The 14448-nt window shown below is 51.9% G+C and overlaps 1 protein-coding gene across 1 annotated transcript in view; it reads left to right on the forward strand.

The window, feature by feature from the left end:
• Positions 1-14448, forward strand: part of IRS1 (insulin receptor substrate 1) — a 301946-nt gene that overhangs the window by 21494 nt on the left and 266004 nt on the right. Inside the window, exon 2 of the mRNA XM_042878376.1 lies at positions 917-4536. Coding sequence (XP_042734310.1) covers positions 982-4521 — 3540 coding nt within the window. The 5' untranslated portion in view covers positions 917-981 and the 3' untranslated portion in view covers positions 4522-4536. The remainder of the gene's footprint in view (positions 1-916; positions 4537-14448) is intronic.

The following is a 14448-nucleotide window of genomic DNA, read 5'->3' on the forward strand; positions in this document are numbered from 1 at the left end:
GGGGCGCAGGGAAACTCCGCGGAGAAGCCGGCGTGGAGCGAGTCGTCGCGGCCGTGCCCGCGTCCCCTGCCAGCCTGGGGCGCGGGAGGGAGCCGTGCCGCCGGCCGCTGAGGCACTGCCTCCTGGAATGAGGAGGAGGAGGAAGAGGGGATGTTCGTGCCGCGCTCGGGCTGCTTCCCCTCCTGCCGCCGCCGGGGTCGCGTTCCGTGTGGAAATGGCACTTTCTCTGCCTAACGAGATGGGACTGAATGGGGTCGGCAGCCTCCTCCGCGCGCCCGAGCGGGAGCAGCAGCAGCAGCAGCCGCGGCGCTGAGCCTGGGGGGCGGCTGTGCTGTGCTGTGCTGCGGGGCTTTCCTGTTGGTTTCTTTTTTTATTTTATTTTATTTTTTTTTTAATTCGGGAGGGGGGGAAGAAGCGTGCTTTTTTTTTTTTTTTTTTTTTTTTTTTTTTTTTTTTTTTTTGGGTGCAAACCCCGGACTTTGCAAAACAATCTCCGCCCCCGAGAGGATATTTAATCTGCAACAAGAATCGCAGCTCGCGGAGGTAAAGTTGAGGGAGGAAGGGCTGCCGGACCTCGTGCCCCGTGGGGACTCGAACCCCGCGGACCGAGGATGCGATTCTCCCTCCCGGCGGCTGCCCCCGGGACGCGGCTTTCGCCTGGACTGAGCGGGACCGGACTGTAACTTATTAAAGACGCGCACGTAGTGGCGATTGGGGCATAAACAGCGACACGAACTCCGGTCTGGTCCCGGAGGCTGCCTCTGCTGCCAAACAGCTGCTCGCTCCGTGCTCCTGACCCTCCGCCGTCCCGTTTTCAGAAGGGGATCCTGAGCTTTTTTCCTTTTTTTTTTTTTTTTTTTTTTTAATTTTAAATTGTTGTGTGCATTTTATTTTGGGTGGTTGTTGACTTTTGCAGCTGGCTCAGCTGTTTTGGGGTCTTGTGGACTGCTGACGGCGGTTGCAGCAGCACTGCGTCTCGCCATGGCCAGCCCCACAGATAACAACGAGGGCTTCTTCTCGGATGTCAGAAAGGTGGGTTACTTGCGCAAACCCAAGAGCATGCATAAACGCTTTTTCGTGCTAAGGGCAGCCAGCGAGTCTGGACCCGCCCGGCTGGAGTATTACGAGAATGAGAAGAAATGGAGACACAAGTCGGGGGCCCCCAAGCGCTCCATCCCATTGGAAAGCTGCTTCAACATCAACAAGCGGGCTGACTCCAAGAACAAGCACCTGGTGGCCCTCTACACCAAGGACGAGCACTTTGCCATCGCAGCTGACAGTGAACTGGAACAGGAGAGCTGGTACCAAGCGCTGCTGCAGTTGCACAACAGGGCCAAGGGCCACCACCACCTTCACCACCATCATCACCACCACCACAGTGATGTCACCTTTGGGGGCAGCAGCGTGGGGCTGGGGGAAGCAGGTGAGGACAGCTATGGCGAGGTAGCCCCTGGCCCAGCTTTTAAGGAAGTTTGGCAAGTAATTCTGAAGCCTAAGGGGCTAGGCCAGACAAAGAACCTGATTGGCATCTACCGCCTGTGCCTGACTAACAAGACCATCAGCTTCGTAAAGCTGAATTCGGATGCGGCTGCTGTGGTGCTGCAGCTGCTCAATATCCGCCGTTGCGGACACTCTGAGAACTTCTTCTTCATCGAGGTGGGACGCTCGGCAGTGACCGGGCCTGGGGAGTTCTGGATGCAGGTGGATGACTCTGTGGTGGCACAGAACATGCATGAAACCATCCTGGAGGCCATGAGAGCCATGAGCGAGGAATTCCGACCGCGCAGCAAGAGCCAGTCCTCCTCCAATTGTTCCAACCCCATCTCTGTGCCCCTTCGTAGCAGGCACCACATCAACAACCCTCCACCCAGCCAAGTGGGGCTCAGTCGCCGGTCCAGAACCGAGAGCGTTACGGCTACTTCCCCAGCTGGCGGTGGGGGAGGAGGTATGGGTGGCAAACCCAGCTCTTTCCGGGTCCGCGCATCCAGTGATGGGGAAGGCACCATGTCAAGGCCTGCCTCGGTGGATGGTAGCCCAGTTAGCCCCAGTGCCAACCGGACCCACTCACACAGACACCGTGGCAACTCCAGGCTCCATCCTCCACTCAACCACAGCCGTTCCATCCCAATGCCTTCCTCGCGCTGCTCCCCGTCGGCCACCAGCCCAGTCAGCCTGTCATCCAGCAGCACCAGTGGCCATGGCTCCACATCAGACTGCCTGTTTCCACGAAGGTCCAGTGCTTCGGTTTCTGGCTCCCCTAGCGATGGTGGATTTATTTCTTCTGATGAATATGGTTCTAGCCCGTGTGATTTCCGCAACTCTTTTCGCAGTGTGACTCCGGATTCTCTAGGACACACCCCACCAGCTCGGGGCGATGAAGAGCTCAATTACATCTGCATGGGGGGGAAGGCTGCTTCGTCCTGCTGCAGCCTGGCAGCTCCCAATGGCCACTTCATCCCACGCACCTGCCACCCGCAGCAGCAGCCCCGCTATCCCAGCACGTCATGCTGTCCCCGAGCCGGTAGCGAGGACATTGCTGACTTGGACAAGGCGTTCAGGAAACGGACTCACTCTGCGGGCACTTCACCCACCATCTCCCACCAGAAGACACCCTCCCAGTCTTCGGTGGCTTCCATTGAGGAGTATACGGAGATGTTGCCTTCTTACCCCTGTGGCAGCAGCCGGCTGCCCTCCTACCGGCACTCGGCCTTTGTGCCTACTCACTCCTACCCTGAGGAGTGTCTGGAGATGCACCACCTAGATGGCAGCCATCATAGGACCAACTCTGCTCCACACACGGATGATGGCTACATGCCCATGTCCCCTGGCGTAGCCCCCTTGCCCAGCGGTGGGGCTGCCCCCAAGGGCGGTGATTACATGCCCATGAGCCCCAAGAGCGTGTCAGCCCCGCAGCAAATCATCAACCCTGGCAGAGGGGGCCGCCACCCTCAGGCTACGGTGGACTCCAACGGCTACATGATGATGTCCCCCAGCGGCAGCTACTCCCCGGACAGCGGCTCTGCCGGCTACGGCAAGATTTGGACGAACGGTGCCGGCCACCACCCAAAGCTCTCGGTGGAGAGCAACGAAGGGAAGCTGCCCTGCGGCGGCGGCGACTACATCAACATGTCCCCGGCCAGCGGCTCCACCACCAGCACGCCGCCCGACTGCTACTTCGGGGCGGCGGGGCAGCCGGGCGTCGAGGAGGCGGCCGCCGCGGTCCTCCACAAGCCCATCTACTCCTACTTCTCGTTGCCGCGCTCCTTCAAGCACGTGCACCGGCGGGCCGGCGGGCCGGCGGGCGAGGAGGGCAGCCCCCAGCCCCGCGTGGCGCTCGGCTCCGGCCGCCTCCTCTACGCCGCCGAGGACTCATCGTCCTCCACCAGCAGCGACAGTCTGGGCGGCCCCTGCGGCCCCGAGGGTCCCGCGCCGCGCTCGCAGCCCCCGCGCAAGGTGGACACGGCCGTGCAGACTAAGGGCCGCCTGGCGCGACCCACGCGGCTGTCGCTGGGCGGCCCCAAGGCCAGCACCCTGCCGCGGGCCCGCGAGCAGCCCCCGCCGCTACCGCCCCCGGAGCCCAAGAGCCCCGGCGAGTACGTGAACATCGAGTTCGTCCCCGGGAACAAGCCGCCTTTCCCCTCGGCCGCCCCGGGGCTGCCGCGGCCGCCGGGCGGGGAGGCCGCCGAAGAGTACATGAACATGGAGCTGGGGCCGCCCCGCGCCCACTGCCCCAGCGCCTTCGCCGCCGCGCGGGCGGCCTCCGCGGCACGGCCGGGTCGCGGTGCGGCCCCCCCCGGCCGGGACTACGTGAGCGTGCAGCTGGGGGGCTCCTGCTCGGACTGCGCCGACAGCCCCTCGCCGTCCTCGCCCGCTCCGCTGCTCGGCTACGCCGACGCGCGAGCGGGCCGCTCCGCCGCTGAGAAGCCGCCGCCGGCCGCCGCCGCTTCCCCCGAGCTGCCGCGGTCCCCGGCCGAGCTGGCGGCGGCGCCGCCGCGCTCCTCCTCCCTGCTCGGGGGCCCCGGCGCGGGCAGCGCCTTCACCCGCGTCAGCCTCAGCCCCGGCCGTAACCAGAGCGCCAAGGTGATCCGCGCCGACCCGCAGGGCGGCCGCCGGCGGCACAGTTCCGAGACTTTCTCGTCCACGCCGAGCACCGCCCGCGGGGCGGCAGGCGGCGGCGGTCCCGGGGCGCCGTTCCCCTGCGGCGGCGCGGGAGGCGCCGAGGAGGTGAAGCGCCACAGCTCGGCCTCCTTCGAGAACGTGTGGCTGCGGCCCGCCGCCGGAGAGCCGCCGTCCGCTAGCAGGGGGCCGGGGGCCGCGCTGGAGAACGGACTCAACTACATCGACCTGGACTTGGTGAAGGACTGCGGCCACCGCCGCCACCACCTGCACCCCCCCGCGGAGGGCGCCTCCGGCCCGGGGGGGAAACCGCCTCAGCCCCGCTCCCCGCGCGGGAGCAGCCACTCCAGCGACGACCTGAGCGCGTACGCCAGCATCAGCTTCCAGAAGCGGGAGGAGCCCTAGGAGCCGGCCGGGAAGGTGAGCTCCGGGGGCGCGGCCTCGCGGGGAGCTCTGCGGTGCCCTCGCGAGGGGGAGGGGCGCGGCGCGGCGCTGTGCCCCCCCGGGCATGGCCGGGGCCGGGGGGGGGCGTGACCCCGCGGTGGCTCGGGCCCGTTCCCGGAGTGCGGTGTTCGGGGGCGGCCCGGTTGCTGTGGCACCGTCCCGGAAGGTACTGCTGAGATGCGACTGCTGATACCGGGTGTGGACTGCGCGGGTGCGGCATTGCGGTGCGTAGTTACTGTGTGGTCTGTAGAAAATGAAAATGTGAATTGGCTGAGAGCATGGGGCTGGAAATAGGAAGCTCCGGTTTTAATCCTCCTTTGGCTAGCGCTTGCTCCTGCGGCTCGGGAGGGCAGCGAGCCACGCTACTCGTGTTTTCCCACGTGTAGAACTCTGCTGGCTGCATCATCTCACAAGGCTGTGCTGAACTGGGACTCAGCTAGGTTTGGAAAGTGCTTTGAATTTGGGAAGGGCTTAGGAGTCTTCAAATTGTTATGTCCACCGTTTGTGCTTCAGTTGATGTGGAGCATGGCTGCCTCATGCTCGTGGCAGTGTAGCAGGCAGCATGAGAAGCAGGCCCCAAAAACGTGCCTTTGTCATAGGCCAAACTGGTGTGTTTTGTTTTTCCCTAAAGCTTTCCACTTTTCATTTGGAAAAGCCCTTTGCTGGGCTGTTGCATTTTGGTTGCAGGTAGCTGATGAGTAGAGGTGTGGCCACCAACAGTGCTGCAGTTCTGCTCTGTGGAAACTTGATGCAGCTGAGAGCAAACATATCTGGTCCAGGAGCTGCTGCAGCACAATGCAGGTGTGGGAGTCACTCCATGAAAGGTGACTGCTGTTGTGCACTGGCAGCCAGCTCCCTGGTTAGCTCTGTCATTACATGTGCTGTTAGCAGCTCTTGCTGTATTTGAGCAGCAGCAGTCCCAGTAGTGTCAATGGATGTTGGCACAGATGGTGTACATGGTGGTGCGAGAGGATGAGTTTCATACTGCTCTTTATTATTTTGTTGTAAGTATAATGAAGTATGATAAATGTGCTGCTTGTATCATGCATTCGCTTGGTGCAAGGGTGGGATGCTCAGGACCAGAGCTTCCATTTTGCATGGTGACAGTGTTTATAGAACCTGAACAAAGACAGAGCAGGCTGTCTGTATTTGCTGCCTGTTTGAGCAGTGCACTCATAGATGTTGGTCTTACAGGACTTGCAAAGGCCAGAACCAGTTCAGAGTTCAAAGAGAGGTCTCAGATTAGCACAGGTGTTGTTGCTCTGGCTTGGATGGTGGCAGGAAGGAAATGTTTTGTTTGTGTCCATGTGGCTGTTACAGTGCTCAGTGACCAGATGCACGGTGCTGTATGGTACTCTTTGGGAGCCCTGCCAGGGCTCTGGGGTGTCCTGGTCCGCATTGCCCTGAGCTCCTGCAGAGGTTTGCCAGAGGATGCAGCATGCTGTTTTGAGACTCCCATTGATAGGAGTATTGCTGTTCTTCCCTGTTCTGCGCTAAGACTGGAGAAGCAGGTGCCAAAGAAATCTGGCGCTGAGGTCTGGGGGAGTGATGAACATGTGCAGGAGTCAGAAACTGTGGGTCCGAGGGGCGGCAGTGCCACAGCTGTTCCCTTGCAGATTTTCAAAGGCGTGCTTACTTTGCTGTTGACACCTCGCTTTAATTGATCCCATGTGTCACCTTAACACAAAGGCTGTGGCAAAGCTCTCCATCCATCCCAGCAGTGGGGAAGTCCCTGCCGGAGCTGTGCTGATCAGTGGGACAGAATGTGCCCACCTGTCCAAGGAACATGCTGAAAACACCACATGGCTGCTTGCAGAGGGGCGTGATGAAAGGTGTTGTCTAATAGAGGAACTGCTGTTTGAAGTTAGCTCTTCTTCCCCCAAATTAGGATTGGGTTAAGCAAGTAGAACTTCTCCTGGGAGGCCAGGAAGAGTCGATCTGTAATTATGTGGGTAGTCTGCAGCCATGCTGCCCTATGCCCTCCCCATCACTCAGCTCAGCTGCCTACTCAGATGTTAACCCATCAGGCTCCTATTTCTCATGCTGGATTCCTTGCCATCAGATGGAACTTTCCTCACAAAGTTCAGCCTAACTAGTTCATCTTGAGTTCATTAGAGGAAAAAAAATGAATTGTCCATGATAGACCATGCTTAAATCTTTTTGTTGTCAAGTCCTCAGACTTTTGTTGCTTTGGAGGTGGAATTGAGGTTTGGCAGGGTAATCAGCCTGTGCTACTGTACCTAATGCCATGCTTGAGAAACTCTGCCTCGAGGTGAGTGGTTTATTGGCTCGCAGGCATTGTGCTCGCACATGCCTGGAACAGTTGTGGAGAACCTTAAGGTAAACCATTCCGTGCTGGCACGAGTAGGGATTGTGCTCCAAGTCTGAAGCTTTGTGCACCCCTTCCAAGGGGCGGCCATGCAGGTTCCATCTCACCCTGTGTCACCTTGCACTGCTCCTGCGCAGCAGATGTGCAGGTGCTGCCTGGAAGGGCAAGCAGGCGGCTGTTGTTGGTCCTTCTGCTGCCTGAACAGTGTGGAAGAGTAAGGAAAAACCACTCGGAATATAGCAGATACAGAGAGAGACAACCAGGCCTGGTGAGGGAGAGCTGAAGCTGCAGGTATCAGTAAGGGATGGGGAAGGCTGCTTCAAGTGCCCTTTCTTTGCTCTCCATCTCTTGCATAGCTGTGGGTTTTTATTTATCCCTTTAATCTCAGAAGTGGCGGAAGAACTGTGCCTATTCAGTTTTCTTTCTCCCTCTCCATAGAGCAGGCTTCTTTTCCCCTTCCCCCCAGTGAAGGCCAAAACTATCTGGATAACTCTTGTTTTATCCATTCAGGAATGTTTTCTTGTTCCAGGCTACAAGGCAAGGACCTCACATGTTTGCCATTCAACTCCCAGTGGGTAAAACGGTTGCTGCTGCTCTGCTGCAAGCCAGCAGCTCCTGTCTTTGTCCTGCTACTGCCCAGTCCTTCCCCCTGTCCATGTCACTTGCAGGTTGCTGGGGCATTACACTCTTAAAGTTTCTTTTAACTTCTTTGAAGTGTTCTTGTTTCTCTGAACAGTAAAGATACTGGCTTAAACAATCGTGTAGATTTTCGAATAATAAAAGAATAAATAGATCTTTCCCACCCTCAGCTCTTCTCTGCACTCTCTCAAATCCCATTGCTTCCATTGTCACACACTGTGGGCTGTTTCCTAACATCTGGCCCTGTCTTAGCCTTTGTAGCTCTCTTCTCCTCTCATTCTTTTAAAAGTGCAACAGTGAAACTGCTGGGAGCTCCCCTGCCCACACACTTTCTTCTGCTTGGGAGAACTGGGGACTGATTCATGTGCTGAGATCAGCCCGTGGCTCCTCAGTGCTTGGATCCTGTGGCAGGTAGATTTCTGTGCTGCAGTAGCCAAATCCTGCTGGAAAACACCAGCCTGTGGCATGAAGCTGAGGTGAAGTTTGGGGAGTGGTGTTGCATTTTAAGGCATTTTATTCCTGCTTAGGATCTCGCGTGCACAGGTGATTAGACGTAGGAAGCACATTCTCAACTTTGGGATTGGTACGAGAAGAGAAACCTCCTAGGAGTATCAGGGGTATGAAGATGAACTGCAGTTAGCTTGTGCTCAGAACATGCAATCCAAAAATATTCCAGAAAGGAAGGCAGTATATGTTGGCATACGAATAACAGGAAAGGCTGAAGCAGGATCACAGAATGAGGCAGGTATGTGGCTTTGATCTCCGGAGCTTCAAAGCACAGGCATTATTCCCCCGCCTCATTTCCATTTTGTTGATGAGCATGAGAACTTGTGAAAGTGAGTGCTAATAACACTGAATAGTTTATGTGTAGCCCGAACAAGTGGTGACTTGGCTCCCTTGCAGCTGTAGCAATGCCTCTTTGCCTAATGCGTGGTGGGGCTTTGGTGCTGTAGGACAGCCAGACAAGGTGCAACAACAGCTGTAAGGGGATCGTGCCTTGTGTCTGGCTCTAGATAAGGCAGGGCTCTATTGAGGTGAAAAATGGAAATATTTTGTGTGTCTCCTGAAGATATACATTAGGGCAAACAGAAGATTACTCTTGTATTAGTGTCCAGTATAAGTGGGATGGCTTCTTGGGGTGTTGCTTTCTATTTTATTTTATTTATTTTTTATTAATTTTCTATAATCGGATTTGCTTCTGCAAGTTAAAAACTTGATGTGAACAAATGAAACAAAAAATTAGCAAAGCAAGATGTGTACCATTAAAATAAGTGTGTGGGGTAAGGTTCTTTCCAGAACTGAAAGAACAGAAGTTCCCCTACTTCTGGATCGGCACCAACACAAATACCAGTGCGTTATAAAAGTTTTCCGTGCTCTGTGGGCATTACTGTAGTCAAAACTGTGCATTACTTACTGTGCGAGCACACCAGTTTTCCCCAAACCCAATTATTTGCCAGAATTGAGCCTGTCTCCACGTATCTGCATATTTGCAGTTGTCCTGTTTAGCAAAAACACAAGCTTATAATTGCATTTTTTTGTTCGTTTGTTTTTGTAGTTTGGACAGTAGATCCACTCCTACATTAAATTTTAATACTCATTTATTCCCTCCTCCTTTAGTTTTAATGACAAGTTTCTCAAGACTTCTCTTTTTTGTTTTCCTGGCTTAAAAATTGTAACTGTATGATTTATTAACTAGTGCAGTAGATAATGAAGTACTATCAGGACTTGTTTACCCCATGGGTTCCATGTTTATCATAGAATCGTAGTGTCATTAAGGTCGGAAAAGACCACTAAGATCATCTAGTCCAACCGTTGGCCAGCCCCACCAGCCACGTCCCTCAGTGCTGCATCTCCACGTTACTTGAACACCTCCAGGGCTGGTGACCCCCACCTCCCTGGACAGCTGTGCCAGTGCCTCACCACACTGTCTGAGAATAAATTGTGATACCCACCTGAATCTCCCCTGGCACAACTTGAGGCCATTCCCTCTCATCCTTTCACTGTTACCCGGGGGTAGAGGCCAAGCCCTGCCTCACCATGACCTTCTTTCAGGGAGTTGTAGAGAGCACTGAGGTCTCCCCTGAGCTTCTTCTGGACTGAACATCCAGTTCCCTCAGCTGCTCTCCATAAGACTTGTGCTACACACCCTTCACAGCTCCCTTGCCCTTGTCTGGATACACTCCAGGGCCTCAGTGTCTTTCTTGCAGTGAGGGGCCCAATGTCAATGTTTTAACTGGTTTCTGAATATGGTTTAATTTTGGAAATGAAACAACATTGCAGGGCAAGGAGGACACTCATTTTTAACTAGCAGCTGTGGAAAATCACGTGTGTTTACTTAGATAACGCTCATAAGAGGGGAAATACAGCTCCTAAATTAGGTACAAAACAAAGAAGAGTGAGTGAACTTTGATATCCAAAAAAGTATTGTTGTTACGAAATGTGTGGTGAAAGGAAAACTGCATTCACACAGATTTTCTTTAACTGCAGTATTTTCTTCTTAACTCTGCACTGATTGGGCAGTTACAATAAATTCCATTAAAACAGGTTCACTGGAGTTTCACAATTTTTCTTCTGGACTAGGAAGTATAGATTCCTTTAAAATTCTTTAATGTAAATAATATCTTGTGAAAGAAAACCTTAAATGGCAAAAATGTTGTGGCTTGTTCCATCAGATCTTGGGGTTTTCACTTTGTGATAAGAGCTGCAATGCAAAAATGTTAATATTAACAAATGTATCTAAGTTCGCAATTTGTCAGAATGTTAAAAGCTGGCTCTTGGTGTTCTATATGTAGTACATTGCATTACCCATTCGTAAAAGTGAGTAGCATTATGCTATTTTTACCTCCTTCTGCCTTCTAGATGAATGGTAATCGTGATGGTTATTATTCTGAATTTGTGAGATAAAGGTAGTGAAGGAGAGGTGTCGGTGACTTAAAAAAGATTCTCAAGTTCAACGGCTTTATTCTCTGCTTACAGAAATGTTGGAAAATAGAACAAAAGGCAAGGTGTGAACAGATAAAGGAGGTTTAAATAAGTCTGGCACACTTTAACTAACTAAAAGATGTCTTGATATATATCTCTCTGATCATGCTTGACACATCTAGGTCATGTTCTCTGAAGGCTGTTATTAGAGATTTAACCTTGGGTAATTGCAAACTGTATTTTCTTCAGAGCGGTGTTTGATCAGATTCGTGGGGCAGCAAAAGTTTGCGTGTGTTCAACTGTTTGTATTAATTTGGGAGTCTGGTTAAGGGATCTGCTGTCAGCCACCTGAACTGTACGATGAGATGCACCCGGGCTGTGGCATAGCATGCAGGTTTGTCCACGTACCACTTGTCAGCTGTTGTAAAGTCCCATTTATTTGGAAACTGGGGATGTGGAAAAAATGACCGATTAGGTTTTCAAGAAAGGTACAGTTCAGGAGAAAGGAATTAGGTTATAGGGGTGTTCCACTCGTTGCAGTTAGCAGAACCACTGAAGTGTGCTTGTACGATTGAACTGTCTGACTAAACATGTTATAAATTCAGTGTGGGAACATCTGCAACTACAATTTAATTTGCTATTTCTTTGTATTTTTTATTTTCCAAGTCTGTGTAGGTTGGATATTATTAAGTCACTAGGGCACCTAAGCACTGGATGAGCTTTCTTTGAAAATCAGAATCTGAGGAAAAACAGAAAATATCCATCAGCCTTGATTCTTGTCCTCCTTCAGTGCTTTGGCTTTCTGTGTAGTGCACAAGTGTTTGCTAAAACGTAACTGTGAGGTGGGAACTCCTTAAGTTGGCTGTGCAACTCAATAAAATGCATAACCAAACTCTGCAGGAGAGCTTTCCTTCAGTAGAGCAGTTCTCTGAAGGTGTAAAAAAAGAAAAGCTCCACACAAGTGAAGAGTGGACCAGTGATTGTGAGCTCCTTCTGCCAGTATTTGACTGAATTTACACTTAAATCAAAATAAACAAGAAAAACCCAAAACAAAACAGCAATAACAAAAGCAACAGACAATTGAACAACAGTCCTTTATTCCTGCCTTGAGATAATGCACATGTAGACATCACCAGTGACATCCGTTGTTAAACACTGTGTCCAAATGTATATCTTGGCCAAGAGAATGAAACAACCTCCAGAAGTGTACATTGAGGTGGGAGATTGTCTGAGTTTGTTGCTCCTCTTACTGCGTATCTCAGTTTGAGTCTTGCTTGCCAGTCTGTAGGTGACAGCGGGGGAGTGGAGCAGAGATGTGGAGCTGGAGACACCATGGCTGCAGCCAGGGCTTCCCTGCTTCGGTTCTGACTCAAGCTTCCTGTACTCCAGAGGTGCAGGAGAGATCTGAAGTGACAGCTGATTGTGTCAGTGAGGAAACCTAGATTAAAATACTTGGTGGTAATTCATCTTCATGAATTACATGAAATGCAGCCTGGCCTGCATTTAAAGAGCAAGGTAGGAAAGGATTTTTCTTTACCCATAGAGAATGAGAATAAACAACGTTTTACTTTGGAATATATCCTTAAGGATATTTCCTTCCATAGACTGCTTGCATTTCATGGAAGAGACCAATGGAGGTAGCTCAGCTGCACAGTTGTTGAAAGAGGTGGGAAGGTGGGAAAGGATCTGGAGGGCAAGAGGTGTGAGGAGCAGCTGAGGGCCCTGGGTCCAGCCCAGAGCAGAGGAGCTGAGGGGAGCCCTCATGGCAGCTGTAGCTCCTCACAGGGAGCAGAGGGCACAGGTGGGCACAGAACAGATCCCAGGTCAGTGGGCAAAGCCCCAAGCTGCCAGAGTTCAAGAAGCATTTGGACACTGCTCTCAGAGATGGGGTTCGGGTGGTCCTGTGTGGAGCAGAGGGCTGGACTTGGGGATCTTTGTGTGGGTCCCTTCCAACTCAGGATATTCAGTGGTTTTGTGGCAACTAGTCTTGCTCAGAGGATTTGGAATGATTTGGATTTCAGTGAGGTAATAGGTTGCTTGTTGTGGGAATGCGGATGTTTATGATGGCTGTACGAAGAGGAGTGAGCCATGCTCTTCTTGCAGTGCTAGTAAATTCAAGCCAAACAGTTTTCATCTGGTGAAAATAAGTGATACTTCAAATCCTTGTGATGATCAAAGTTTGTTTTGGGCAAGTCACTGCTGTGATAAAAGTGAAAAAAGTGCCTCTCTTTCTGTCCGCTACATTTAACCTATTTCTGTTTTTGACTTCCCTGCTCACACATCACAGGCACGGGTGTTTCTGAAGTCTAAATGTGCTGAAATCAATTGAAACAAAGGAAACCTGTAGTTGAGGAATCTCAAAAAGCTGCTGCATCCTGGGTGTGGCCCTGCAAGCTGTTTGGGCAGACTGAGGCAGCTTGCTGTACTGAAAGCCTCTGCTCGTGCTGTTCCTCTCAGGCTGGGCTGCCTGTGTTCTTCTGGGGCACTTCTGTGCAGCACATCAGGGAGCTGCTGAGGTGTGCTGGGAGGAGAGGGCTGAGGCCAGGTGTCTGTAGCAGTCCTGTGTCATCCTGTACAAGTAAACGGTGGCTGTGGTTAGGCTGGCTTATTAGTTAGCAACTGTTTATATTTCTCCGTTTTGCATGTAGCAGCATTCAGTTTTCTGAGAAACAGCAAAATAAAATGAGGAATGTAGTTTGTTTAGGAAGCTGTAGGTTGAAAGCTGTAAATATTTTTCTTATTGAAAGTTAATATTTGTTCTAGTGTCAGTATTTCAGAAATAATGTTGTATTTTGTTGGCTTTATAATCATCTGGTGAACGTGATGCTGAATGTCCTTGAATTCCTTGGACAGCTGATGTGGGTGGGTAGCCAAAGGGACGTAAGTCTGTCTGGGAGGGAGGCAGAGGCAGGTGAGGGTAAATAGCAGAGGGTTGCACATAGGTGTGCTGTGCCTGCTGCTGCGCTTTGAGCAGCGATGAGACTTCACTCTTCCGTGGAGCCAGTTAATTTATATCTGGTTTTGAATGCTTCAAACAATATCGGGGTTCTTAAACAATGAAACAAAGCTCTCCAATAAGTTTCATTCTTTTGGGTACGCAGCTTTTCCTCACAAGCTGCGGTACAAGGGAAAAGCCCTCCTGGAGGTGTGCAGGCATGTAGCTAGGGCATGTTTTTTCAGGCCTTTGAACTAGGTTAGGAATGTGTCTCAAGATGGAAGAATGAATAGTTATTTGGTGCTCTTAGCCTGCAGGCTTGAAGCCAGAGAGGAATGTTATTGTGTCTTCAGCGCCTGGCGCGCACAGCCGTGTTGTACGGGGACTGGCATGGCTCAGTGCCACCCTGCACACAGCTGCTGGCCACCAGCAGTGTTTCCACAGTTGCAAGGCTCTGGGAAACCAGGGGTATATCTTCAATTAGGAAATGCCCTTTAGAGCAAAGGGATTGCAGCACAGAAGTATACCAGCTTAAGAAAACTCTGATTACACTGATGTGATTCTCTGAACCCAAATCCCCCTTTTCCCACCTCTCTCTATGAAGTGCTTTCCTGGGAAGAGAATAAGTATTTACATTTCTCTGAAATTCTGCTTTGACCCTGGGGTGGTGGCAGTATGCCCCGGAGAGAAAGGCAAGCAGAGGCTGAGAAAGTAGGGTGGTTCAGGTTGGAATAACCCTTGGAAGGTTTTCTGAAAAATAAACCTCTATTCAGAACGAATTGTGCTTTAATATGCTGGTGTTAGCTAAACTAAGATGGACCTGTTCAGTCAGCGCAATTCTCAAATGCCATTGCTGTAGTGAGTGTGATTGGTGAAGTATCCAGAATTGGGCAGCCACTGCAGTAGATACCCAGAGAACTTTGGGTTTATTTCAGTATATGACCATTATAATTACATGAGTGGTTTATTCAAAGCTGAGTGAGATCAGCTGAAAGTGAAAAGAGAAAAATGGATTTCATTTCTTCGGTTGTTTAATTTACCAACAAACAAACAAACAAACAAA

Source organism: Lagopus leucura, unplaced genomic scaffold, assembly GCF_019238085.1.
Source record: "Lagopus leucura isolate 7727_CA_CO unplaced genomic scaffold, USGS_WTPT01 Super-Scaffold_100021, whole genome shotgun sequence".
Taxonomy (NCBI): Eukaryota; Metazoa; Chordata; class Aves; order Galliformes; family Phasianidae; genus Lagopus; species Lagopus leucura.